Source organism: Grus americana, chromosome 7 (assembly GCF_028858705.1).
Source record: "Grus americana isolate bGruAme1 chromosome 7, bGruAme1.mat, whole genome shotgun sequence".
Taxonomy (NCBI): Eukaryota; Metazoa; Chordata; class Aves; order Gruiformes; family Gruidae; genus Grus; species Grus americana.
In genome coordinates, this window is record NC_072858.1 from 2789470 (window position 1) to 2817090 (window position 27621).

The 27621-nt window shown below is 39.3% G+C and overlaps 1 protein-coding gene across 5 annotated transcripts; it reads right to left on the reverse strand.

Moving 5' to 3' along the window:
• Window positions 1-1200: 1200 nt before the first annotated feature.
• On the reverse strand, window positions 1201-26935 carry MKI67 (marker of proliferation Ki-67). Of its 5 annotated transcripts, none has more exons than XM_054832544.1 (16): window positions 26880-26935; window positions 25092-25211; window positions 23684-23765; window positions 23489-23604; window positions 22917-22986; window positions 21941-22019; window positions 17644-19158; window positions 17075-17313; window positions 15938-16361; window positions 13745-13860; window positions 13381-13552; window positions 13158-13292; window positions 8207-9363; window positions 7121-7196; window positions 3394-6450; window positions 1201-1870 (listed from the first exon to the last, which is right to left on the reverse strand). In XM_054832544.1, the coding sequence occupies exons 2-16, from the start codon at window positions 25181-25183 to the stop codon at window positions 1719-1721; spliced, it is 7482 nt and encodes a 2493-aa protein (XP_054688519.1). In that variant the 5' UTR covers window positions 25184-25211; window positions 26880-26935; the 3' UTR covers window positions 1201-1718. The 5 variants fall into 5 exon arrangements, with proteins under 5 accessions (XP_054688519.1, XP_054688523.1, XP_054688521.1 ...); XM_054832548.1 differs by lacking the exon at window positions 26880-26935 and adding an exon at window positions 26645-26767 and having other exon boundaries at window positions 21941-22004; XM_054832546.1 differs by lacking the exon at window positions 26880-26935 and adding an exon at window positions 26645-26767 and having other exon boundaries at window positions 3394-6447.
• Between the last annotated feature and the right edge of the window lie 686 nt (window positions 26936-27621).

The following is a 27621-nucleotide window of genomic DNA, read 5'->3' on the forward strand; positions in this document are numbered from 1 at the left end:
TGAGTAGAACACAAAGGAAAATGAGAGTACTCCAAATAGAAATATCCTCTGCAACATAAGATAACACAGGTTAATACAACAGCACATACATAGCCCAGCAGTGCTTTCCAACCCATTCACCTTGATATCACATCCAGTATTTCATTTTCTCTGTACGTTGTCATTTATTACTGTGCATCGCTAGTTCTTCCCTTCTTTGTTCTCTGTTAAGATCTAGCCATCTTCTCCAAAAAATTCAGCTAGTAGACAGTGATCCACATATAAGCACGGTAAAGCAAACACATGCAGGAAGAAATAGAGCTAATTTGAAAATATAACTAGATATACAGCATGTTACACTGAAAATCTACACACTGGAATTAAGTATAGGAAAAAAATAAGCACATAACAAGATAAAATGCTGAAAGCATTTAAAAACCTGTGGATATGGACAGAGCACATTCCATATATTTTAAAAAAAAAAGCCCACAAATTAAAAAAAATTTCTTCATATCACATCTGAACTCTGAATGTCTGGACAGCATCCAATGAGCTCCTTACTTAATTTGACTATTTTTGAGTTTGAAGAAAGAGAACAGACTTCACAAAGAAGAACTCACCTGAAGAAAGGGCCATTATCTTTCCCAAAAAGAGCTCACAAGAACATCCGAACACAACATCCAGCTGTCCTTCCATAGAAATGTCTCTAACTCCTCATGGACTCAATAAATTGTAACCTTTTAACTCTGGTCTTAAAACTGCACTTGGGCTTGTTAGATGCCCAGATGAACTGTCTCCCTTTAATACAGTAATTAATTATTAATTTAGTACAGTAACAGGAAGTCACCACCCTTGAAGGCCAATGCACATTGCTATTTCCCAGGCATGCAAACACTGATCTCAAAACAGTCTCCAAACCACATCAGCTACTCCACGTTAACTACAACTCTGTGAAAAGGGGCAACATCACAACGACATACACTCGCTACTCAGGTCTCTCTCACCAACGCGCGCTCACACGTGGAAGTGCTGCACAGTCTGGCCACATTTACAAGTGTCTGTGCCGCAGAAGACCCACACTGCATTTTCAAAAATGTGCCACATGGCTAGTAAGAACAACTGTTTTTGAAATAGGCTTGTAAGAGGACAGTAGTAATTACACATCCTTAAGTCTTCTTAAGAACAGAAAACACACAAGTCCCAAATTGTTTATAAATTTAATCACTTACAAATCTGCACTTTTCAGTACAATGAACTTAAGGTGGTTTTTTTTAAAAAAATTATCAAAATTTCAGCATAATAGTTCTGCTAATACATCTATAGTTTTTTAAAGAATATTTACAGAACTGTAATGAAAAATAAGACTTAAGCACATAAAAATTTAAGCAGAAAATAGCTTACAATTAAACTTGGCAGTAAAGCAATATGGCTTCCTGACTGCTGTACTTACTGATCAACAGAAAAAGGATAAATACTGTTTTAAAAAGATTTAGACTTATGTTTGCAGTTTTGCACAAGCACCCCATGGTTTAGGAACCACTACACATAGACAAATCTATTAAAACAGATACCAATGCTGTATCTGTAAACAATTAAGAAATACAATTTGATAATAACATAATTCAGTGATTGCTTTACAAAATCTAAGCTTAAAAATCTGAGTGCAAATCAATTCACATTAAAAACCTGCAATTTCAGTTACTGAATTGATTTAAAAACTGTTTCTGTGCCTGTTAAGACTATTTTCTTGTTCTTGCACTTGTTCTTGTGCTTGATCGTGTCTTCCTGTCTGTCCCACCAGCAGTCCAAGTAGCTCTTACATCCTCTTCACCAAGTTCTTCTTTAGATTTGTTTCTTTTTCCTTTTTGGAGTGATCTATTTTCATCATTCTCTATTTGTACACAAAAAAATAACTGTAAATTTGTATCATAAATCAAAACATTTTATACAAAATTCAATCTTCAGTTACATTGTTTTTAAAGAAAGTGTCCCTAATGACTACATTCCAAAGACTACATCTATGAATTCAACAAACCAGTAACAAACCCCATACTTTTGCACATCCAATATCCTTTAAGATAGATCCCTGAGGACTTACAGCTATTTCTGAAAGTAGGTTAACATTAATGAGAGCACCAAAACCAATTAGCTACCATTTTAGCTAAAACTCCTTCTACTGATATGCAAAACGAAAACATATCTAACACTGAAGAAAAATCCTGCAAAAATGAATATATAACAACTGTTTTATGGTCCTGATAAAGCTGGAAAGTCAGGCTTTTACCTGTAAGGAAAAGACTAGACACATATGTAGCTATCTAGATAGCACAGAAAAGTTAAGCTGCTCCAAGAGATAAGCATCAACCCAAGCACCAGACACAAAAACTGTCGCTAAAATCCATGTGAGGAAAGATGACCTCCCCAAAATAGAAACTATCTGGGCAGGCAGTAAAGTATGAGAAGAGATCAATCATTTGGCAAGTACATATAGTACTATCAGGAAGCAGGAACTAGCAAGTGTATAAAAGGGAAACAAAAGAAAACTCAAGAAAACAGGACAGATACCTGGCAAAAGAGATGTACATGTTATATGAGGATAAGCACGTGCAATAGAAAAGGGAAGGAGCCAAGGAGAAATGAAACAAAGGTCATGGTCAAATCACAATAAGGTTTTTAAACACAATTTGGCAGGAAATTCCCCAATATGTAGCTCTAAAGATTCATTGTTATTGCCATTTGCATACATTTCATGGCAGTTTTTAAGTTACATCACATCAAGCTGAAAATTCCAGGGAACATTTCAGATGCCTACAGCAAGAGTTCTATTGGCTTGGGGAAAGCAAAATAGTAAAGGAAGAAATGGGAGAGGCATGGAACTTTTGCTGTCTTTTTAGCTCAAATACAGCTTCAAGCCCTCCTAGTATCAACTTCAAAAAACAGTGGATGACTAGTAAACCTAGAGATATAAAAGCAGGAGCTTGGATGTTACTTAGAATAAAACAAGGTGAACAATGTGTGCTACAAATATGTGATTATCGCATTCTGTCATTACCATCTTCTGCATGTAAGGTAGTTGCTGTATTTACTCTAAACTACAATATGTTGTTATGGATTGAGAGAGAATGTATAATAGAAGAGCAGAAAGACACTTGAATAAATCCAACAGAGGAAGAATATGTGCCATATCCCATAAAATCAATCCCTTCTACTTAGGAAAAACATCTTGTCTATTTAAGACAACCTTAAGTAAACAGACCCTATTTACTTAAGTTGTTTTGCTATATTCAAGCCCTACTCTCTATCTACATTAGAGCATGGCAGCCCAGAGCAATACTAGAATTTTGTACACATTATTTTTATATCCATACATAACTTAGCTATACTTAGAAAATAGAAAGCAAATTCTTGCCTCACCTGATTTTAACCTTTTGGATGCTAAGTTATCTGCTGGCAACAGACATTTTCTTCTGCGAGAAGTGGAAGTTGCCTGTTGTACAGGGTTAGCCTCTTCTTTTCCAGACTGATTATTTTTTTCAGAACCAGTGGACGCCAAACACCCATTTTGAGTTTCTAAAGTGTTAACATTTCCTGGCAAGTCACCGTTTTTATGGAGAGAAGTAGTAGCAGCTGCCTCTGATGTGAATTGTACCCTTTTCCTTGTACTCCTCAATTGCCTTGTTTTTTCCTGGGATGAATTATTTTCTAGAGATGCATCTTCTTCTACTTTAAGAATCCTCTTTTGACCTCTATCTTTGGGCAAGCCAGGTTTTTCCCTGAGAAAAGTAGAACTAGTTTCTTCAGATTTGGAAGAAGTTGTTTTCCTTCTGCCCACTCTTGATGGATTTTCTTTTGCAGATAGAGCTACTTCCAAAGGTATACTCTGTTGTTCTTCAGGAGTTTCATTCTTACCATCTTCTGGCAAACCTTGAAGTGAGGTGGAAGTAACAGCTGCTGAAGTGATTGTTTGCCTCGAGTTCTCTTTTGAAGGATCCCTTTTTTCTTGGGAAGCAGAATTTTCCAAAATCAGCTTTTTTGCTTCCCCATCGTTATTCTTTCTACTACTTTCTTTTGATAAGCCCTGTTTTCCCTGACTAGAAGTAGAACTTGGGGCTTCTAAGAGGGCAATTTCTTTTCTTCTGCCTTTTCTCCGTTGATTTGGAACATTTTGATCTTCTTTAGGAGCTTCTTCTCTACCATTATCTGCTGGCAAACCACGTTTTCCTCTAAGAGAAATGTAATTAGTTGTGTGTGATGCCAGAACAGTTTCTTTCCTTCTGCCCCTTCCTAATGGCTTCTCTTTTGTACAGGACACTGTTTCCAAAGGCATATTTTGTTCTTCATTAGTACTCTCCTCTTTATCATCAGTTTCTGACAAGCCACGTTTTCTCTGGAGAGAAGATGAACTTTTTGCCTCCGCTGCTAGATCAATCTTTTTCCTTTTGTCCCTTGCTGATGCATTTGCTTTTGCCTGCAAAGTTTTATTTCCCAAAGCTGGATTTTGATCTTCTCGCTCAGTCGTCTTTTTTTCATCACCTTCTAGCAACCCACGTCTTTTTCCGATAGAAAGAGATCTAGATGTTTGTGATGCTGCAGCAACCTCTTGTCTTTTCCCTCGTCCCTGTGGATTGTCTTCTGTTGAAGAGGGAGTAGCTTCCAAAGCTGAATCTTGCTCTTTTACAGAAGCCTCATCTTTACTATGATCTGCAATTAACGTTTGTTTTTCTGTAAAGGTAGAACAAGCTATTTGTGGAATGGAATCAGTTTGCTTTCTTCTGCTCCTCCTTACTTGTGAAGAAGGATTTTCTGAAGCCTCATGTTGACCATCTTTGCAAGTTATTCCTTTGTCATCCTCAGGTAAACTACTTTTTCCTCCACTCGCTTTGGAACTGGCTTCTTCAAGTTCAAAATTAGCTTTTCTACCTCTACCTCTTCTACATGCAGTTCCACTGTTTTGCGCTTGATTCTCCTGCAGGATTTCAGTTTGCTTTGCTTTAAGTATTCCCTGTTCGTTTCTTGTCCGCTTTGGATGGCTACGTGGAAGACTGTCACTGTTTGCAGCACGTATTGATGTGCCAGTTGGGTTGTTCTGGTCCTTTGTGACTTGGTACGTATTCTCGACACAAACAGAGCCCAAAGAATCTTTGAGAGAAGATTCATCCATTTCTGTTTCTGACTTAAATTTGGGAGGAATTAATTCTAGTTTGTTTACATCTTTGGCAAATTCATCAGTCTTTTTCTCCAAAGAGTCATTTTTGCCTCTCCTGTTTCTAGTTCTGCTTGTTTCTTGAACTGCACTGCTGTTTGCTTCCAAGTTCAGAGCAGTAACTGGCATTTTGTTTGTCTCTCCAGAAGGTGATTCTGCCTTTAATCTTTGAGATGCCTCTGTTGTATTTTCCTGAGCATTTTCTGTTCCATCTCCCTGAGATACTTTAATCTCGCTTTTGATGTGTGATTGTGTTTCAGTATCCCTTTCAGGTGAAGTTTCCTTGGTTTTCTGAATGTTTTGTATATTTTCAAGTGCCATCCCACAAATGTCTGCTTTTACTTCAGTTGAGTGCTTTCTAGCACTTCTTAAAGACTTAACTCTTTTCTCTGTCATCTTTACTTCAAGTTTAGTTCTGTTTTCAGATTCTTCTGCTATGGCAGTCTCAGTATTTTTGTCTAAACTCTGTTCATCTCTCTGTATCATCTTTGCTGATGGGTCTTTACGAAGCTTTCTTGTTGTCCCATGAAGGTCCTCTGAAGAAGCTTGTTTACCTTGGTCAATTCTAGCTCTTCTTCCTCTTTTAGGTGGAATAAGTGGTTCTGTGTTTTCTTTTTTTGCTCCTCTAGACCTCTTCCTAGGTGACAGAAGCATTTCTTCACTGTCTTTTACACCACCTTCATTAGATTTGTTTTCAGGTTTTTTTAAACCTGTTTGCAGTTGACAGTTTTCATTTTGAATGCTACTCGATACACTTACTGTTGCATCATCTTCAGTTTCTAATATGTCATTGATGCCATATGCCTGCAAAGTCTGTTCCATATTTGCAGGTTTTTCTCGTTGAACTGAAGAATCTTTGCCACAAGACTCAAGATTCACACTTGGAGGTTTTAACTCCTTCAGTTCTTTTCTTTTACCTCTTCCTGGTCTTTGAGTAGCTCCACCTGGTTCCACAAACAAAAGAGTTTCAACTTTTTCTTGATCAGGGTGCTTTGAAACAATCTCTTCTTGTATGCAACGGTTTGTTCTCCTTCCTCTTGCTTTGTTTTTAGCTACTGAAGTACTGATCTGTCCCATCTCCTCTTGGGCGCTCTTGTTTTCCACACCTTGCAATTCTTTTAAATTCAAGTTCTTGTCACACTGCTTTGCTGAAGCAGGATGTACTGTCTTCCTTGATCTGCCCCTTGTTGATCTCTGGGTAGACTGGTCTTCACTAGTAGATTCCTTCTGTTGAGAATCTTCATCTTGTGAAGTATTGCCTTTATCTTCTAAAACAGGTTTTTTTTCCCCCCATTCAAAGTTTTTACATAGAAAAGAGCACAAAAGTTATACATTACTATGTCTGATCAAAGTATCTGTGAGTCTCTATTTTCCTAACAGAGTCATCTTAGAATCATAGAATGGTTTGGGTTGGAAGGGACCTTTAAAGATCATCTAGTTCCAACCCCCCTGCTGCGGGCAGGGACACCCTCCACTAGACCACATTGCCCAAAGCCTCTTGCTTAAACAAATCACACTTAGTATTCTTAATTTAAAAATAAACAAACAAACAATTATTTTAACTAACTCTTAGATTAAAGGCCAAGCTTCTGACCAAAGATGTTTGGTTTTTTTTGGTAGGTAGCATTCATAGGTTTAAGCTATGTTCTCCAAGGTCTTTGCAAAGATAAAAAATTTTAAGTGGAGACCTTACCATCAGGTTTTTTTACACTGGTGTGTTTGGAGATGCCAACATTACCACACCAGCAAACTACTACACTGTTACTTCTATACCAATAGAATTCCAGTCCACCATTAGGGAGGACTTCCCAAATTCCATGAGCTATGCTTGCTTTGCACTATATATTTTGGAATTTTTAAAACATATGTTAAAAGTTCATAATAACACGTATTGCCTTGTACATTCATTATTCCTCTAGTTAAAGTATTTGTACTTACCATAGTTGTGACTGGAATTAGTACAAGGAGGTGCAGTATCTTTTTGCTTAGAATCCATAGCATTTACTGATCTGACCTAAGGGAATAAACAATAAATGTACATCCGACAGGACAAGAAATAACGGAGCCAACCAATGCAAAATTAATGTATAGTAATAGTTGAAAAAAGTCTTGGCAAATACTTTTCTCTAAAAATGAAATCAACTTAGTTTTGTAACTGCATCCATATTTTTGATATTAGCACACAAATATATCAAACAATATTTGCCGTCTGAGCTAGTGTAGTTTTTAAAGTGAAAGATAACAAAGACTGCATAGAGGTTAAAAAGTATTAATTAAAATTGGCTGAAAAGTGTCTAAATGAGTGCTCAAAAGGAATCTGGGGTTTTGAAGCTGAATCATTTGTCCATTTTGTAGTGTTTTATTGTAATTCTACATTGATGAGCACTAAGCCCAGTGATACTCATCATGTTACCTATGGATCTGGGAATGAGCATAAAAATAAATACTAATAAAATTTACAAATTACAAGAGTGATGAAGCTGTGAATCATAAGGTCAGAATGGTAACCCAGAACAACCTCAGTAACTACTTAAGGTTCCTTCAAAGAAAATACATATTAACACAGGCAAATGTACAGCGATATAGCTATTTCCCTAAGACAGGCATCCATTCAGGAAGCAATAAATGAAAGACTTCAGGACGTAGCAAGTAATCAATTGACCACATGGTAACATTTTGTCAAAAGCTCAACACTTTTGGATGTGCAAATAAGAAGTCAGCTTAACATTTAATCTATAGGGTATGAAGCAGCTGTACAAAACAAAATACAACTATATGCCTTGCCTATGAGAAGGAAGGCTGAGAAATAATTTCATTATGGTTTGTAAGCAATTTAAAGGGTGCAAATCAACATGAGGTGGCTTTTCTAGAAGGTATCTTTTTCTCCAGAGGTTACGGGCACGACATATTTGAAGTGCTGTAACAGAAGATGTCACACTCCATTCTCAGGCCCAAGAATTCATTTCAACTACAGGCTTCAAAGTCTAAATAAATTCCTTCCAAAAGCAAAAAAAAGTATTTTACCTTCACTTCCTCTGGTATACCAAACATTTCCTTAACTCCAACATAGTCCACTTCAAAATCGGAACATTTCTGCCTGGGTTCTGCCATAAGCTTTTGCAGACCCACAAAATCATCAACTGGTTGATACTTCTCTCTCGGAGTCTTCACTAATCTGCTAATACCAAACATATCTTCTATGGGTTCAACTTTTTCCTTTGGTGACTTGAAAATACGGCTAACCCCAATCATGTCTTCTACTGGTTGATATTTCAGCTTTGGAGTTTTCTTGATTAAAGTAACACCTGCCACATCTTTTACTGCTTCCCTTTGTTGTACTGGAGTCTTCAGCAATCTTTTAAAGGCAATTTCATCTGAAACAGGTTCCAACTCTTGCGGTGGGGTCCTCATGAGCCGCTTGATGCCTGACAGGACTTCAACTGGTTCTGGCTTCTGCTGCGGGGTCCTCATGAGCTGCTTGATGCCTGATAGGACCTCGACTGGCTCAGACTTTTGCTCTGGTGTCTTCAGGAGATGCTTGATGCCTGACAAGGCCTCCACAGGCTCTGACTTCTGCTTCGGGGTCTTCATGAGCTCCTTGACACCCGACAAGGTTTCTACTGGTTCTGACCTTTGCTTTGGGGTCCTCAAAAGCTGCTTGATGCCTGACAAGGCCTCCACAGGCTCTGACTTCTGCTTCGGGGTCTTCATGAGCTCCTTGACACCCAACAAGGTTTCTACTGGTTCTGACCTTTGCTTTGGGGTCCTCAAAAGCTGCTTGATGCCTGACAAGGCCTCCACAGGCTCTGACTTCTGCTTCGGGGTCTTCATGAGCTCCTTGACACCCAACAAGGTTTCTACTGGTTCTGACCTTTGCTTTGGGGTCCTCAAAAGCTGCTTGATGCCTGACAAGGCCTCCACAGGCTCTGACTTCTGCTTTGGAGTCCTCCTTTTACTTCTTGATTTAATCCGAGATGCTTGTTTATCTGGAATTACTGACAAACTATCCACACTAATATTTTCTTCCAGTGTAACTTTTCTGTTTTCAGGAGTTTTTGTGGGTATTGCATCAAACATAGACTTTAGAGACTCTTCCTCTCTCAGAAAGTGACAAATGCCTGGATTATCTTGTGTCTGTTCTGAAGCATCTGAACTATTTAATGGTGACACCATCATCTCTCCTGAAATAAGTAGATTTATGTAATTTGGAAAAAGAATTAAGATGAAAATTCAAGCATTCTAATTGCTGTATAACTCAGTAAAATGGATTCAAAGAGCTGGAGCCTTCTACAAACCAAAACCCAAAAATGTGCATCAACAATTGATTTGGTAATTAGCTTCTACAAGGCACAGCATACATTGAAACTGACAAAAAAATTGATTATTTTTTCTTATTTAATCTGATATAAAAGTTAATGTTTTCTGTTGTCCCTCATATGTCTAGTGATGCAAGTTTTTCATTGCAATTTCCTTTGTGTTTTGAAGCAATACCAGACATAAATCAGAAATTTTCACATAAAAGAACATACGTTTGACCTTTCCAACATGAAGGGGAAAAAAAATGACAACAGATTTTTTTAAAATTTATATCATAGAATCATAGAACATCTCAGGTTGGAAGGGACCCTTAAGGATCATTGAGTCCAATCCCTGCTCCTTGCAGGACTACCTAACACTAAACCATATGACTAACAGCATTGTCCAGATGCTCCTTGAACTCTGACAGGCTTGGTGCTGTGACCACTTCCCCGGGGAGCCTGTTCCAGTGAGCAACCACCCTCTTGGTGAAGAGCCTTTTCCTCACGCCCAGTTTGAACTTCCCCTGACATAGCTTAATTCCATTCCCTTGTGTCCTATTGCTGGTCACCAGAGGAGATCAGCACCTCCCACTCCACTGCATCCTTGAGGAAGGTGTAGGCTGTGATGAAGTCACCCCCTCAGCATTCTCTTCTCCAAGCTGAAGAAGCCAAGTGACCTCAGCCACCCTTTGAGGCCTTTCACCATCTTGGCTGCCCTCCTCTGGACACACTTTAATAGTTCGATGTCCTTATATTGAGGAGCCCAAACCTGCATGCAGTACTCAAGGTGGGCCCACACCAGTGCAGTGTGGAGTGGGACAATCACCTCCCTAGCTATGCTGTGCTTGATGCACCCCAGGACATGGGTGGCCCTTTTGGCTGCCAGAGCACACTGTTGACTCATGTTTAACTTGCCATCAACCCAAACCCCCAGATCTCTTTCTGCAGGGCTGCTCTCCAACCTCTCATCCCTCAATTTGTACATATAACCAGGATTACCTTGTCCCAGGTGGAGCATCTGGCACTTGCTCCTGTTAAACTTCATACAGGTGGTGATTGCTCAGTGCTCTCATCTATCCAGATCTCTCTGTAAGGCCTCTCTACCCTTGAGGGAGTCCACAGCTCCTCCTAGTTTAGTATCATCAGCAAACTTGATGTACCTTTGATTCATGTGTCCAGATCACTTATAAAAACATTAAAGAACACTGGCCCTAAAATTGAGTCCTGAGCAACCCCACTGGTGACTGGCTGCCAGCCCGATGTCACCCTATTTACTGTAATGCTTTGAGCCTGATCTGTCAGCCAATTCCTCACCCAACATATTATGGACTGTGAACTTGTGCTGGCTATGATCAATGACTGCAGTGTCTCTCAAGTGTTTTTCAGTAACCCCCAGAATAACCTTCTCTGTAACGTCACCAGGCACTGAAGTGAGACTGAGAGCCCTATAATTATCAGGGTCTTCCTTCTTACCCATCTTGAAAACTGGGACATTTGCCAGCTTCCAGTCAACTGTGACCTCTCTCAAGACCATTGAAAAATAATGGAGAGGTCTCACAATAACATCAGGCAGCTACACCAAGTTTGCATGTGACTTATACTTGGAAAGACACTTTTCACCACCATTCATTATAGTCCCGGCAAGAGGCACTGACTTTTGGAGTTGATTCTTTTGCATCCTGCTCATTATGCATAGCAGAAAAGGATAATCAAGAGGAAAGCTTGGGAAAAAGTTAATTTCTCTGGCTGTTTAGTGTCAACTATTTATTTTCCTTCACTATTTCCTAGCGCATTAAGCATCAGCATTAGAACAAGCATAACCATGCCGCTGCTCAATAGAAGCAGTCATCATTCCTCCCACTAGTAAAAAAGCAACTGAAACAAAGGAAAGGTTATGGAATAATCTCTGTTCAGAATGATTCACCCAAGATTTTAGAGGAAGTTGTATTTTCTTCCCAAAACATATATTTTAGACCAAATTTATAATGCCAGAAATGCTATTTCCAGAATAATATACTCAAAAGCAAGCCTTGAATATTTAAAGGCTAGCCTTGCTTTGGTATCTAGAAAAATAGTGGAGAAGGTCCTCTTGAAACACACTTGTGGGCACAGGAAGAACAACAGGGTGATTTAGAACAGTCAGCATGGATTTATCAGAGGAAAATCATACCTGACCAATCTGATTACCTTCCATGATAAAAAGATTTATGGATGAAAAGAGAGTAGTGGCTATTATTTAATTGACTTTAACAAAGTTTTCAACACTATCTCCCACAATATTTTCGTATCCAAACAAGAACATCACAGGCTAGATGAACGGGCAAGGGGTTGAATAAAGAACTGGTTGGGTGATCAGGCTCAGAGAGTTGCAGTTCATGAGTCTCTATCTGCAGGCCAGTAACAAGTAAGAATACCGCAGGCTGGAGGAACAGGGTAACTCTAGGAGTCCTTTATCCTTGACTACAACTATAATCTCAAGCTTAAAACTATCTCTGTTGATTTCAAAAGCATAACCCTCACCTTCAAACTACAAATAAATTATACATACCTACTGGTGTCAGTTTTTAATCAAGGCTTGTAGGATCTGCAGTAACTTGCCTTTGTAGTTCCTATCCTGTCAAGTCCTAATCACAAGGTTTTCAACTCCTTCCAAATTCCTGGTCCAGCAGCATTAAGAAATAAACTAGTTTTTTTTTTTTTTTTCAATCCATATTCCCTAAATTACGAAACCAAAGCATTCATGACATACAAAATGATTGATGTGTATAGAATCTAAGATTAGATTGTATAATCTAATACAATTGGTGGGCCTGCCCACCAATTTAAGGAAAGCACTAAATAACAGTATAAATAATAGCCAACAACAGACATCTTCAAGTGAATGAAGATCACTCTACTAATTCTTTTCAAAGAAGACTTTTAACTGGACTCCCTTCTGAAGTTATAACAAGGCTTATTTTACTTAAGCCTATCTTCCACAACATCTGAAATACACCAAAAAACATTTCAACTATTATTATTATTTTAAATATTGGAGGATTTATTATTTATTTTTCTTGGTGTTTCAGTAGATGCTCAGCTTTGCTAAACTCTCAAGAAAACAGAATTTTAATTTCAGGAATTCTGAGTTATACAGGTATACAGTGACTGGTATGCAAGGTTATGAGCAAAAGATGCACAACGAAGTACCATCTTAATACAAATCTTTCTAACCTGACTAGATTTTTCCTGCAAGATTGCACAATAATCTCTCCCTGCCATGAAACTTTGTCACTGGATTTAATCAGTTGTCTGTGAATACGTCTAAGAAAGTGTCACGCTTCAGCACAAGATTCGCCTTAAACAATACTTCAACGTTTTGAATCATAGAATGGTTTGGGTTGGAAGGGACCCCAAAGATCATGTAGTTCCAACCCCACTGCCATGGGCAGGGACATCCGCCGCTACACCAGGTTGCCCTTGCCTTAAACACTTCTAAAACACTTCGAAGTTTCATACCAAATAGAAGGAATAACACCTCCTCAAAAAACTAACTGGAACTACAAAAATGACTTTTATGGGTTGCCAGATGCTTCAAGTCTGCCTAGGCTAAGACTACTCACTGTCTCAAGCAGCAGACACACCACTGCCCCTAAATATACCTAAACATTTCCTTTCTTTTCAAATAACAAACATACCAGATTCTTCAGGAGTCTGCAATTCAGAAATTTCCACTGCAGTACATGTTGGTGTAAAATCAATCTTCTGAACAGTGGCCAAAGGTAATGTTTTTCCACTCTTATTTTCTGGAGTTTGGAACATTTCAGTCATTCCTATAAATTATATTCAGAGAAATGAGCATATGCTTTGACAAAAGAACTACACAGTTGACAGAGTGAGCAACAGACTTCAAAAACTAACCTGTGAAGCTTTCGTCCATATTCATGTTTAGCTTTAAGATAGGATTTTTTACCACTTTAGGCACCCGTCCGGCCGTTCTGACTGTGGTTGAATAAGCTCTACCTACAACTATTGTAGCAGGTGACTCTGCATGACCTGTACTAAAATGACCTTTTATTTTTCTTACTGGAGTCTGCAGAGGGGAAAGACAAAAAAAAAAAAAAGGTTAGTAAAGATTCCTTTTATATAAAATCTACATTTCTTATACACTGTGACAAAGACATCAACACCCATTTAACAGTATACTAAAAGCTCATAAGCTTCCAGGTTCTGTAGCAAAATACCTACAAGATCTTTTGTGGTTATGCAAAAATAAAAAGAATACCTTTGGTGATTGAGTTATCTTCTTTACGTGTCTTCCTTTTTGGACGCTTTTTTTAACAGTCTTTGACTGTGGTCTTGCAACACCTAATTTCACCACTTCTGCCCAAGATTTTGCAACTAGAAAGCAAAAAAGAAATAACCACTTTAATTGTTAGCTGTATAAATGGAAGTTCACAATTATTTCTTTACAATTCCAATGGATTTGCTGCATTTGGGCATACGAAAGCGGTTGTTGTATCATCTGACAACACCCATAGTGAAGTGCTCTGTGAAATGCTTTCAACTGGAAGACTCAATTTCAGCTGAAGTTTAACAATTACCAAGTATGGCTATTTCCACAACAAAACAACAACAAAAAGCTTCATACAGTGTCAAATAAATGTTAGATCCCAGAACTGAAGGCTGACCCAATTCCATCCTCACTCTTTTTGTAAGCAAATAATTTTTCCCAATAGAAACTTGCCATGAGCCTTTCAGTCTCGTTCATTATTATACCTGAATTTTTCCCGGATTGGACACAAGAAATGGCTTCTAAATGAAACATATCCAGCTTTGCTTTTACCACTTTCCCAAGGAATTTTGTAGTCAGGAAATTATTTGCTTATACTGCTTACAGCATTTAGATCTACACAGACATTCCATAATTTTTTCTTATATCACCTTCTCCTTATAACATCCTCTGAAAAATTCTCAAAGCAAGGTTACCTTTATCACAGCATCATTCTGTACACAGCAGAGGAATTGAGGAATTAGTTACAGCTGTGTAATAAATGAAGCTGTAAGTTGGTAGGACACCTGCCTCATTTACTTCAGAAACAGGCTATGAGAAGACAGGGATCACAAAAGAAATGATTATTTTTTAAATTAGAGATAAAAAGGGGAATATCATTCCTGAAGAAGGGTATTATTATTCTCTTGTCAGAATTACTGTGCAAGTTGGGGAAAGTCTGTAAATAAAAATAACTTTCAAAAGCTGTCATTGCTAGGGTGTTCAGGATATGTAGAAAAATGCCAAGCATGCAGGAAATTCTCTGAAAAAGTATTGGAAAAACAGAGAGTTTTGGTTTGGATACAAATTAGACATTCACAATTTTTTAAGAACTGTGGTGTTCTTTTCATATTACAGAAGAAACTGATGCACTGTTATTAAAAACCACTTACACATTACAGAGAGGTGGTGAAAAATGGTATGTCGTGATTATTTGTGAAGTATCTTGCCACTATTAAAATGAACAAAACAACCAAAAAGAAAAAAAAAACCCCACACTTATTTCACTAGAAGACTAATACCACTTTCAGCTGTATTAACCAGGAAGTTAAGTAAAGACCTGTGATTTTATCTCATCATGTAATAATAATGATGATGGGGCCATCATTGGGACACTGTATGTAATATGTTGTTCAAAATTTTAAAATGACACTACAAAAAATGGACATAGTAAAGAGTAATAAAAATTTCTGGGTGAATGATGGTGTTGGTGGGAAGCTTTAAATTTGACTTCAAAAGAGTAAAATTGATTTAATTTATGAAAACAAGTAACAAAGACGTCTCTCTGTAAGTTTCTTCAAAGATAAAATATATCAAGAATCAGAGCTCCCCTATCACATTTCCAGTGCTGTCAAAACTGTTTCAAACCAGTGTTCAACATTCAAATTGAAATGTTCAACTTCAAAATATTCAAGTTAACACCCAGTTATCATCCTGTTGTTTAATTATAAAACTCTTACGTACACCATTGTCAAGTGCAGCACAGTCCACGGACAAAGGTTGTGAACTGTGTACAAAAAAAGGCACAAAAACCAAACTGAAGCTAGATTGCTGTAAAGTGCACATTTTCAAATCAAAATTGAGGTAATTGATACAATTTGTTCTACTTCAATACTATTTGAACTTGAAGGATCACTACTGCAACTAACCTTGCAAAGACAACCTTAATTCTACCATTTTTCAACTTCAGAACATTAAGATTTGTGTTCTAAATATGGTTTTATATATGCTTTTGTAATTTGCTTTATGAATATGAGAGAAACTAACACTTTGCAATTTGCAGTTGTTTCCAACCAGTCCAACAACCATCAGAAAATATACCAATCATTTGGTGTCCTCTGCATAAAAGTAATAGGCCTACTTCAGCTTTGTTCCTGTATTTTAAAGCATTAAAATTAATATTCAAAATTAACTGCTGAAACAAACCTAGTAAATTGGCACTAGAGGCACCACTTCTCCTTTTTGCATTGATAACTGCTACAGACCCACTTCTCCTCTTCATGGGAGTGACCTTCAGAGCGAGTTGTGCACTTCTTGTTAATTTGTCAGGTGTAGCTGTTGAAAAGGTTTTATCATCTTGGTTAATGTGAGAAGATTCAGGTGTTTTCACTTGGGCACCATTTTTCTCCTTCATATTCATGTCTTCTGCAAGAGCATCCTTCTCTTCTGCAATTGGTAATGGTGTTGTGATGTGAGATATAGAGAAACGTCCTTTTGTGTAAGGTGCTGGAGAACCTAAAGTAAATTTAGGTGTTGCCTTCCCAGAGGCAGGGGATGAGGCAGCTGGGGACTTCTGGCTTGGCAAATTTTTTGGTGACATTTTTTCTTTCTGCAAATGTTCAGAAAGTTCCTGGCAGGAAAAAAAAAAAAAAAAACACACCACCATAAAAATGTTACTGCATGTAGCTGAACTACAAATGCTCATCTACATCTCTGAAAAGTAAATACAATAGTATAAAATACCATTGGGTCATTTGAAAAAAACCTTAAATGTTATTCTCCAAAAACAAATTTGTAGCAAGCTTTAGATTTCAAAACAGCCTCAAAAGACGCATGCAAATTCAGTTGAATAAGTTAACTGAATTTATTATTCAAAAGTTTTGTTCACATCAAGTCCACTACACACATTTTAACTAGTTTAAATCAACAGCAAATGTGTTCAAACTTCTAACCAAACCACAGGGCAGTAGCTCACAGTCTGCCAACAAACTACTGTTCTGTTTTCTGTCACCGATGGTAAAGTGGAGCTTGTAGACACGGCTGCTAAGCACATACAGAAATACACTCCCGCGTAGAGAATGAGCAATAGCATGTGAGGTGAATAAAAACACACCTCCTGTATAAAGACAGGAGGGTAAGCTGAGCCCTTTCATACAATGGAGAAATTAAAGTGCTGATTAAAGTTCGCTGATTTCAAATACCATTTTAATTGCAATTAAAATTTCCACTTCCCAACATACATCTGACAAGGTTTACTACTATTTTTTAGTTTTTAGAAGTCTTAGAATTCATAAATTCTCTTCACATTAATTGTCTTAGCAACTTGATTAGTCTTGACATTACCTGGACTGCAAAGCGCTTCAATCCCTGAGCCTTTTTCAGAACCGCACGTGGTGAATTTCCAAAGGGTAAACTCAGTCTTGCAGGAATCGCACCTCTTTTAAGGGGTGAGTTGGGAGGCAAACTTTTATCAAAAAGTTCCGGACTTAGATGACCACCAAAAGACACTCTCTTTCTTTTTCCTAAAGGCTGAAGTAACAAGTCACCGCTTTTCCTCTTCTCAGATATCCCTTTTGTCTTACCTAAAAATAACAATTGAAAATATTTGCATATATCTAGGAATTCAAGTCAACATTTTAATAAGCATAGAAAACAGTGCTTACTCATGCATTTTAAAGTTGGAAACATATCAGAAGGTAACGTACCTTAAAGAGAAATAGATTCAATTGAGTAAGCTTTTATACATATTATTGTGTATTTTTATGGTCAAATATAACTACAAGATAAATATTTTAGAACTAATATGTCAGCAAGGAGTTTTATGTTTTATGTAAGTGGACAAATTGTCATAAAAACACTATGAGAATTTCTCAAATATAAAAACAATGAGGGAGGGAATTAAACATATTTACCTGACTCTTCTTCAGCCAAGAGGCCAGAAATATTCACTTCTGAGACAGCCTCATTGTCTTTCAGTACAGTAGCACTTCCAGAAGACCTCCTCTTGGATGACAATCTACGAGGTCTCATAACACTGGCATCTTCCAAACCTTGTTTCTGGTGATTCCCCTTTGTGGCCAGCTCTTCTTCAGTTCCACTGTCCTTTCTGTCTGTCGTCTTATCGTGATTTTCTTCAATGGCATTTGTCTCTAATGCTTTTTCAGTCAGCAGTCCAGAGGTCCTGGGCCTACCCCTTTTCCTTCCAGAGTCAGATTTCTGACCAGCAGGAGATGCCAGTTCTGAGGCCAACTCTTCTAAAGCCAGTGTCTCTGGATGGACACTTTTGTTTGATAATTCTTTACTTTGCCTGTCATTTCTTCTGGGACTCTTGGAATTTGAAAAAGAGGCAGGAGTTTCAGAACGTCCCTCTTGCGAGTTAACAAAGTTTGCCTGATCACAAATTTCTTTCAGCACCTCTGCTTTTAAAGGTTTCCCTGGGGTATGTTGTTTACTATTTCGTCTTTGCTTTAAGCATTTATTTTCTGCCAAAGGCAGTTGTTTGAGGCTATCATTTCTGAACACTGAATCTTCCCTTTGAGTTTCGGCTGAAATTTCTGAAAGAGACTTATGTTTCAGTGACACACGGCGTCCAGTTGTTGGAGTATCAGTATTTACAGGATTCATTCCACTAATTTCTTTGCTCGGTGATAGGAAATGAGACCGAGGACTCTTCCTCCTGGGCGTTGGTATAGACAGAACATATTTATCTACTTCAGAAACATTTGTTGTGTTAGTTGTTTGTGTTAGTTTATCTACTGCTATTGCAGAGCTGTATATTTTCATTTGATCTGCATAATCCAAGCATTCTATAGAGCACGGCTTCTGTGAAAATGCTGCATTTCCATCATCCTCCTTACTGGGTTTGGTTGTAACTTCAATACCTTTAGATTTGCCTGCTGTACTTAGTTCCTTATGATCCTGCAAGTGGCTTCTTTTACCAACATCTCTGGACACCTCCTTTGAAACTGAAGTTCGAGGACTTCTGGCAAAACTCCTCTTGGTAGCACTTCCTACAGCTGAGATCTGGTTACATTCTGAACTGATCACTTCTTGCTTTATTGTTATTTTACATTCTTCAACATTTTCACTTCTGCCTATTTCTTTTTCTTTAGTCAGGCTTCCCACGTCATAAACAAAACTTGATGATGAAATTCGAGCATTTGGTTCTAGCAGAACACTCTTACCATCTTCTTTTGCAGCTCGTTGAGATATATTTCCCTCTTGCAGAGATTTTTTCACTGTTATCTCATGTTTCAGTTTTTCATAGAGTTTACTAAAGGGAGACATTTCATTTTGCTTCTTACTAGATTGATGTATTCTGTGTGAAGATTTGGGTGTTTGTAGTTTGACGGGTAAAGTTTTGGAAATATTTTCCTCTGTACTTTGTTTGTTTTCATTGGCATTTTTTTCTTCACACTCAGCATTATCTACAAAGTAAGCAAAGCAAAAATACAGATGCAGAGTTACTTAAAAATTGCAGAACTACAAATATGAATTCCATAAATACAGATAAAAATTCCTTCCTTTCCTCTCCCAAGATGGTCAATCAGGGTCCAGGATACAGTACTGTAAATAAAGCTGTGTTAACAATAACCATTTATCTCATAATAGAAGCATTAGTATCTAAATGTTTAACGTAAATTGTAAGTTGTAATCTGGAATTTATTCCTTATTCAGGTAAGGCACTTGGTATTTCATGCTTTTGTTTTAATTCGGAATCAATGGCTCATATAAATCTCTCGGGGCTGCCACAAGACAAACCTATGAGCATAGAATTAAACAACCATTCAGATCGGCTTACCACAATTCAGTCTGGTTTTTGTCCTGCATTTACATAGGTGCTGTATTGCTTGAACTGTGGCAATCCTTCTTTAGCGTAAAGCCAGAGAATAAAGCAGAGCTACCACTTCCCAGATGAGACTTAACAAGTGACTGCATGCGTGCTGCCATTCACCTGCAATCTCTAAACTGCTGCCCAGGAAACTTGAGGTACCATGCTTCACTTTGCCTTTTCCATGAGGAAGGGGTATATCAGATTAACTCTGTTAGCTTGCATAAGAGGTGCCTTTTTAAGTCACAAGAAGCTGAGACTTCGTGTACATCTACAAGGTCTATTTTTCAACACTACTTTATGTCAACGCTTTATGAACACCTGCTGAAATAAATGCTGATACATGTTGACTTCCTTCAAGTGCATCCTCAGCAAGTTTGCCAACACCAAGCTGTGTGGTGTGGTTGACACGCTGGAGGGAAGGGATGCCATCCAGAGGGACCTTGACAGGCTGGAGAGCCGGGCCCGTGCGAACCACATGAAGTTCAACAAGGCCAAGTGCAAGATCCTGCACGTGGGTCGGCGCAATCCCAAGCACGACTATAGGCTGGGCGGGGAATGGATTGAAAGCAGCCCTGAGGAGAAGGACTTGGGGGTATCGATCGATGAAAAGCTCAACATGAGCCGGCAGTGTGCGCTTGCAGCCCAGAAAGCCAACCGTGTCCTGGGCTGCATCAAAAGAGGGGCGACCAGCAGGTCGAGGGAGGTGATCCTGCCCCTCTACTCCGCTCTGGTGAGACCCCACCTGGAGTACTGCGTCCAGCTCTGGAGAGACATGGAGCTGTTGGAGCGAGTCCAGAGGAGGCCACGAAGCTGATCGGAGGGCTGGAGCACCTCTCCTATGAGGACAGGCTGAGAGAGTTGGGATTGTTCAGCCTGGAGAAAAGAAGGCTCCGGAGAGATCTAATTGTGGCCTTCCAGTACCTGAGGGGGCCTACAGGAAAGCTGGAGAGGGACTGTTTACAAGGGCATGGAGTGACAGGACAAGGGGGAATGGGTTTAAGCTGAAGGAGGGGAGATTTAGATTAGATGTTAGAAAGAAATTCTTTACTGTGAGGGTGGTGAGGCACTGGCACAGGTTGCCCAGAGAGGTTATGGAGGCCCCATTCCTGGAAGTGTTCAAGGCCAGGTTGGATGGGGCTTTGGGCAATGTGGTCTAGTGGAGGGTGGCCCTGCCCGTGGCAGGGGGGGTGGAACTAGATGAGCTTTGAGGTCCCTTCCAACCCAAACCTTTCTATGATTCAATGATTCTTAATTGTGATGGGACATAATTCAGATAAAGATGAAGGTAGAGACTGACATGCAAGGAAAAGCCTGTCATTTATCTTCCAGGAAAAGGAGTGAGGCGGGGGGCGGGGAAGAGAGACATGCGAAAGAACAGGAAATTAGATCTTTCATAGAAAGCTTTTACCCAACTGCAGACACGCACATCAGTATTATTTTTACTGAGCTGCCAAGTTTTTCCCTTAAAGTTGATAGAACAATGAAGCAAAGATTGTTGTATCGTAGGACAGTGTTGGGGAACTTACCACCCAAATCCTGTGAACACAGATGCACTCACAACAACCCACTGAAACGGTACACTGTGAAACAGTCTGGGGTTTTTTTGGACTGGAACAAACATTTGCCATAAAAATCAAACCTGTCTGTAGATAAATAGCCTCCATCTAACAAACCTTGTATCTTCCCATGAAAGTATCATTACTTAAGACAAGAAGGATGGAAAGGTGAAGTCCTGGCATTTAACTGGTCCATGGTCTGTAACTACCCAGACTTAATAGCTCTAGAAGATTTTTACTGGGTCTACATGAAACAGCTACTGTAAACTATTATTTCAATCAGCAAAATTAATTCTTCCTATATATCTCCAAAATCATACCTGTTTCAGTTTCTAATTAGGAAAGAATACATAAGATAATGCAATATTTGCTCAAAAGGTGAACTTGTCATGCTATACTTGCTTGATGCCGCTGAAAAATGAAATGTAATAGGCAATTGCTTCACATATCAGTTTCGATTGACATTTGTATTGTATTTGCAAAGCCAGTGTACTGAACTCCCTTCTTAACTATAATCTTCGTTAACCGAATTTGCACAAAACACAAAGCAATACATATGGATTTTGCCAATTCCAGGCTGTTACTGCCCATTTGTCAGGATGCAATTAAACTGATTTCTCCTGGTAGGACTTAGCTTTGGTAAATCACAGCATCCAAGTATGATGAGATGGTACACAAACATAGCAAGGTGTATTGTACTCTGAAAAGTCTTAAAATACATATGTTTTCTCTTTTCAACCTTATTTGTCCTCTTATGCTAAGAATAAATGCAATTAAGGGGGAAGAAGAAAACAAACCCTCCATAAAACAAGTACGAACCTGAAATATGAAGACTTTTAGATCCTGAAGTTTGTTTGCGTAGTAATTCCACTTCTGCCACCTGCTGAACATGAAGAACCTGTAAATTTGTAAAATATTACAGCAGAGCAACAAACATTTTACAGTTTAGATTTCAACTGTATATTGAAAAACACTAGATTTATAAATATATATGCATTGTTTATTAAACAGGCTTAAAAGTATGCAAATTAAACCCTAGAATATTTAAAAATTTAAGAACATTGACCAATACACATTTGAGGCACTTTACAGCAAGAGTTTAAGTCTTGTTTTATCATTGAAATTATTAGCTCTAAAAGCAGCTGTAGCATAAGAATATATACAAGCACATTTGAATCTCACCTTGTTATTGGACTTAGTGGAAGACTTTTATTTAAATAAGAGAACTATAATACTAAAAAAAAAAATAAAATCTTTCAATAGCCACAGTACTCACAAGCTAACACTATCCCCTTTAAGGAAGAAAACTTTGCTGAGAACAAAAAATAAACTAATGAAAATAAATTAGTAAGATAGGCTTAGTTTGATATTTATAAATTCAAACAATACATTAGTGGACCAGCACATTGAACAACAGATTATTGTTAAAAAAAAAAAAAAAAAAGAATGCTCATTCTCTAGGGCAAACTTCCCCATTTGAAGCACACACTCTGTACTTCCTGCATCTCATCCTCTCTTCAAAAAAGCCAAGGATTAATTTTTAATAGCATACCTGTATTAGTAACATCATAGATTATTAAGTATCTATTACCAGAAACTACAAGTCTAAAATTAATAAATTATTAATTTTTTAAAAAGTATTTCTCTGAAGGAGTTTATTTGTATTTTCAAACAGAAGGGTAGTCTGCAGTTGAAAACCTATTCCTGATAAGAAAACAGAAGAAGGAAATGGAATACCATATCACTACTAATACCAATGTACTTGTAATAAATAAGCCTACGGCCACAAAGTTACCTGCAGTGTTTCATCTTTTGGAGATCTAGAACGTCTCTTTCTTGGAGTTGATTGGAGAGGATATTCAAATCTGGAAGAAATATTTTAAAAGACAATCATTTTTTGTCAAATAGCTAATGAAAAAATTCTCATGATTAAGATACATGACCTAGAAATAGTTGTCCACTCCCAATAAGATACACATATCACTTTTAAAGGCTTTAACTACATCAAAACACTTCTAAATTTTCCCCTAAAAATGATCACCCTTGAAACAAAAATCAAAATGATCTCTCTAGACATTTCCATCTTTATTGGTTTAAGCTTAATGCAATATAAAAGTGATAAAAAAAGAAATCTTTTAGCCTTCTGAAGAAGGTCTGTGAGACATTGTAAAGAAATATGAAATAAACTAGATTAACTTCTGTTTCTGAAGATGGTAAAAGGACATTTTAATTTTTCCTATTTATCTACAGCCATCATCCATATCTTCATCCAGCAGCGAGAGCCTGTGTCCACAAAGCTCTCTGCACTGTTTGCCGGCAGAACACATTCTAGGATGGAGGCATTAACAGTTTGTCACTGGCACTTACCTGAAAGAACGATCAATAATAGTTAACACATCTCCATGCTTCAGAGGTACAGGTTGCTGAAAACAACCACCATTCAGCTGCGTAGGATTTACTGTACTTAAATTAGTCAATATTGCCTAAAAATAAAACAAACATTTCAGTAGCCTGATGAGATGCAATGATGAAATGCATGCCATTAAAATATGTATATCTTACCTCCTTGTTTTCATTTACTTCAATTTTACAATGTTCTTTCGAGACCTGAGGCAACTGGATGCGAATATCACATTCTGTTCTCCTGTGGGTGAAAACACAATTTGAGTTTCAAGACACACAAGACAGAAAAATCTGACTGTTATAGAATTAGGTGATTTCCCAACTTTGCAGCTAATAATTGCACAGTATCATGACACTTTCTTAAATTTGGTCACAAGAAGAAAATGAACTACCTCAGTCTTTCAACTATGGCAAAAAATGACAGGAGCTTACACTTATACAACATCAGAGAATCCGTATCAGATTCTGAAAAAAGCCGTTCACAGCAAGCTGAAAGAGACATGTCTACAACAGATATCTGGTGGTTTGAGATTACTTGTTTCCTGACTCGCAAGTTGCCAAAGACTTGTGGAATATTTTTAGAAAATACCAGCGTGCACTCTTAATCTCACTCTTAGGCATTCATTACTGATCACTCTCAAGAATATTAGGTAGATGGACCTGTGGTCTCACTGGGATTGCCACTTCTACCTTCTTGAAAGTTGTTAGTTAGAAATTAATTTTTGTACCATGAAGTGTCACCTGTCTGGGCAGCGCTGCTGAAGCCAGAGAACAGTATCATTGACACTGGAGTGCTTCCACTAGAGTTTCACTGTGGAATCCGATTCAGGACTGAATCATTACAGCTAGTTAAAATATCTATCAGTTAGTAAAGTGTTGAACAGACCCAGTTTAGAAGAAGTAAAAACATTTTATTTGAAGCCTATTTATAGTAAGATCATCTAGTTAAGTCTTCACGTATACTGTTCAGGTATATTAATTTTATCTTTTAAAGTAAAACAGCTGGATCAAGCTCAAAACCCACTATCACTCAACTGTATAAGTCAAAGAGAGTTTCGAGATTGGAGGAGGAGGAATAAGTTCTTAGTAAATTTTAATATTAAATCTAGATATTGGCTGACATATTGCATTACTGAGGTTTTGGAGAATTAAAAAAAAGTAAAAAAACCTGAGAAGAGCACTGATGTAATGAAGGTGGTCAAATACAAGCCATGTACCTTGCTTCTCTTCACTAGCCAATTACTGGAAACTGACTTTGGATAAAAGAATACCATCACTTGCTTGTCACCTGTGTATTACTTTCAATCCCTTCCCCAGATTTACTTTGGCCAGAAACTATTAAAAAAAAATAGTTCTAGCAAGGAAAGGAAAAAAAACTGCAACAAAAACTAAGTTCAGCTTCTTAGTCTGACAATTAACCTTAGTCCAATATCACCTTCCCTCCCCTGAACATGATTCACAAATAAACAAACATTTATTTTTGAAAATAAGTATTAGAAGATATAATCTGCAGGAAAAATATCTCTAATATTATTTTGATGTATGCAAGTACTCAACTAATTCTCACCTTCCAAATAAACAAGAACTTGCAGTGAGTGGAAAACTAATTCCATCAGTCCCATTCCGTTTAATTACAACAATATTCCCAAAGAGCGGCATCTTCAAATTCAAATGGAAGGAATCTTACCTATAAAAGAGTGTCAAAATTACTCATCCAAATAATGCTTTACATATTTATGAAAGTAAACCAATGTAATTACGTTTTTTACTTCTGTTCAAGAGACATTTTTCCAAGGTACAGCAGAAGAATCTCAGTACCATTTACATGTGCTTGCCTGTGCGGAAAACTAGAAACTACCTACCATGAGCAACCCCTGTCATCATACAGGGGAAGCTGAAGCACTGTGTATTTGGAGAAACTGATGCTTACACAGGGTGCAAGAGCAGTCATCACATGTTCACGTAAACCCAGTTACTCTACTTTTACATCACAATTGGTGTTTGCTACCCATCGGAGCCTTCACAAAGACATAGGGCCAACATATTTCATCCCATAAGCAACTTAAAATACTATTTTCATGTAAACAGTCACTCCTCCTCACCTAAATCTGGATATTGTATTTTGTCTTACCTACACGGAAATTCTGAGGCTTGAGTTTAAAGTAAACAGAGACCAACTGACTACAGTTGTATCCTCCAGAACAAGGAGGAAATGGTGGCATTACTGCAAGGAACTCGGAGGAAGACAGCTGAAGAGAAGGCTGAAAGTTTAGCGGTTGCTAGGATCTCCTGTTAGGCTGCTGACACAGCTCAAAGGCTGCAAACGCACCTCTGCGTGCCACACAGCGAAAACAGAAGGAAGAACGGCTTTTAACTTGGAAAAAAACTAAACAAAACAATAAACCAAACCCACAGTGCTTGCACAATCGGTTTGCACAACGCTATTGCTTTCATATATAAATATAAGTGTGTCACGAAGTACAAGCAATCCTCACAAAAGTATATATAAAATGCACTATCAGGTATACATTTGAAATTGGTAAGCTAAAACCAAGGGAACTAAATGTAATTAAGAGCGATCCTTCTGAATTTTCTTGCTTGGCTTCATACGGTAAAATACTTGTTGATAAAACAAAACAAGACACACCCTGGGACAAATTTGACAGTATCCTGAAGTACCTGTACGTTACAGGAACGTCAACCTTCAGTTTTCCTTACCCGAAGTGCCCTGTTCACAGTTTCCACCGCCTCCTACCAGCGAAAAACACCACCCGAGCTGCAGAAGCCGCAGTTTACGCCACCGTTACGAGCCCAGGCTTCATGCGGCCGCGCCTGCAAGCGGGGCAGCCTACAGCCACCGGCTCAGCCGGGGCCGGTGCGTCCCGGTTCCCGCTGACAGGACAGGGCAGCTGCCGGGAAGCAGACGGGAAGCAGACGGGGAGCAACCCGGCCCAAAACCTCTCCGCAGCGCCCGGAGCCCCAAAGCCGCCTCCGGCCGGCCCGATACGCGCCCCCCCCCGCCCTCGACCCCTGGGACGCCCCTACCTCCCCACGAAGCCGCGTTCACCCACCGCCGCGGCCCGCAGCCCCCAGCGCAGCGGCGGTCCGGACGCCTCCTACCTGCGGCGGAGCGCTGGCAGCTCGCTGAGGGGCCGATGTGGCGGCAGCGGCGCGGCGCTGCCCCCGGCCCGCACAGCCCCCCCTGTCAGTGCGCGGCGCTGACTGAACCTTCCCGCGCGCGCGCCAGCAGCCACCGCGCCGAGCCCTCTCGCCCTCCCCGCTGTATCCCTGCGCCTCGCCGAAACAGAGCACGGGCGCCGTGCAGACGGCCCCGGAGAACCGCCGCCGCACTCACGTGCTGACAGCCGCCATGGCTGGCGGGACACACCGAGACCGGCCGGCTGGAACAGGCGCCCCGCGGCGGCCGGACTCTTTTAGCCTTAACTGATACCGGCTTGGCGGAAGGAGAAAAGAACCACCGAACTCAAGAGACGGTTTCTTTTCGAAAAGGCGCGCGACGGACCACGATTGGTGGAAGGAAGATCACGTGAACGCCCGGGGGACCCAATCGGAAGCGCGGAGGCGGTTTGATTTCAAACGGAGGCGCAGGGCTGGGGCACCGCCCCTGGGAGCCGTTCCCCGCCTCAGGGCGGTGCGTCCCGCCAACGCCCCCGTCCGGAGAACCCTTCTGCTCGCCCGCCCCTGTCAGCGGCACCCCGCGGGGCGAGGGAGAGACCTTCTGTGGGGCGAGAGACCCCCGCCCCACGGGAGCAGGCTAGGGCCCGTACCTGGACGGGTTTCTTCAGCGCCTCTGCGATGGAGAGGAATTCACGGCGGACTCGGCTGAGTCCCTAATATGTACCTCTTTGGCTAATAACGTTGCTTTAACCTTATGAGAACTCCTCAGGGCAGTAAAAAAAAAAAAAAAAAAAAAAAGCCCAGACTCAATTTATATCACTTCAGCTTAACTTAGTCAACTGCTTTCTAGGCTGATTTAAGCACCTGTATCTGCTTTCTGCGCTGATCTTTTGGTAACTGTTTACAAGGGCAAATAGTGACAGGACAAGGGGTAATGGCTTTAAACTAAAAGATGCTGT

Bases quoted from the DNA above. Each gene is read 5' to 3' on its own strand.
- MKI67 (XM_054832544.1), bottom strand. From the start codon at position 25,183: ATGCCGCTCTTTGGGAATATTGTTGTAATTAAACGGAATGGGACTGAT. The intron at 22,020-22,916 runs GTAACTTTGTGG...ACAAATTTACAG, and splicing joins CAAAAGATGAAACACTGCAG to GTTCTTCATGTTCAGCAGGT. The intron at 17,314-17,643 runs GTAAATATGTTT...TGTTATTTTTAG, and splicing joins CTTGGCTGAAGAAGAGTCAG to GTAAGACAAAAGGGATATCT.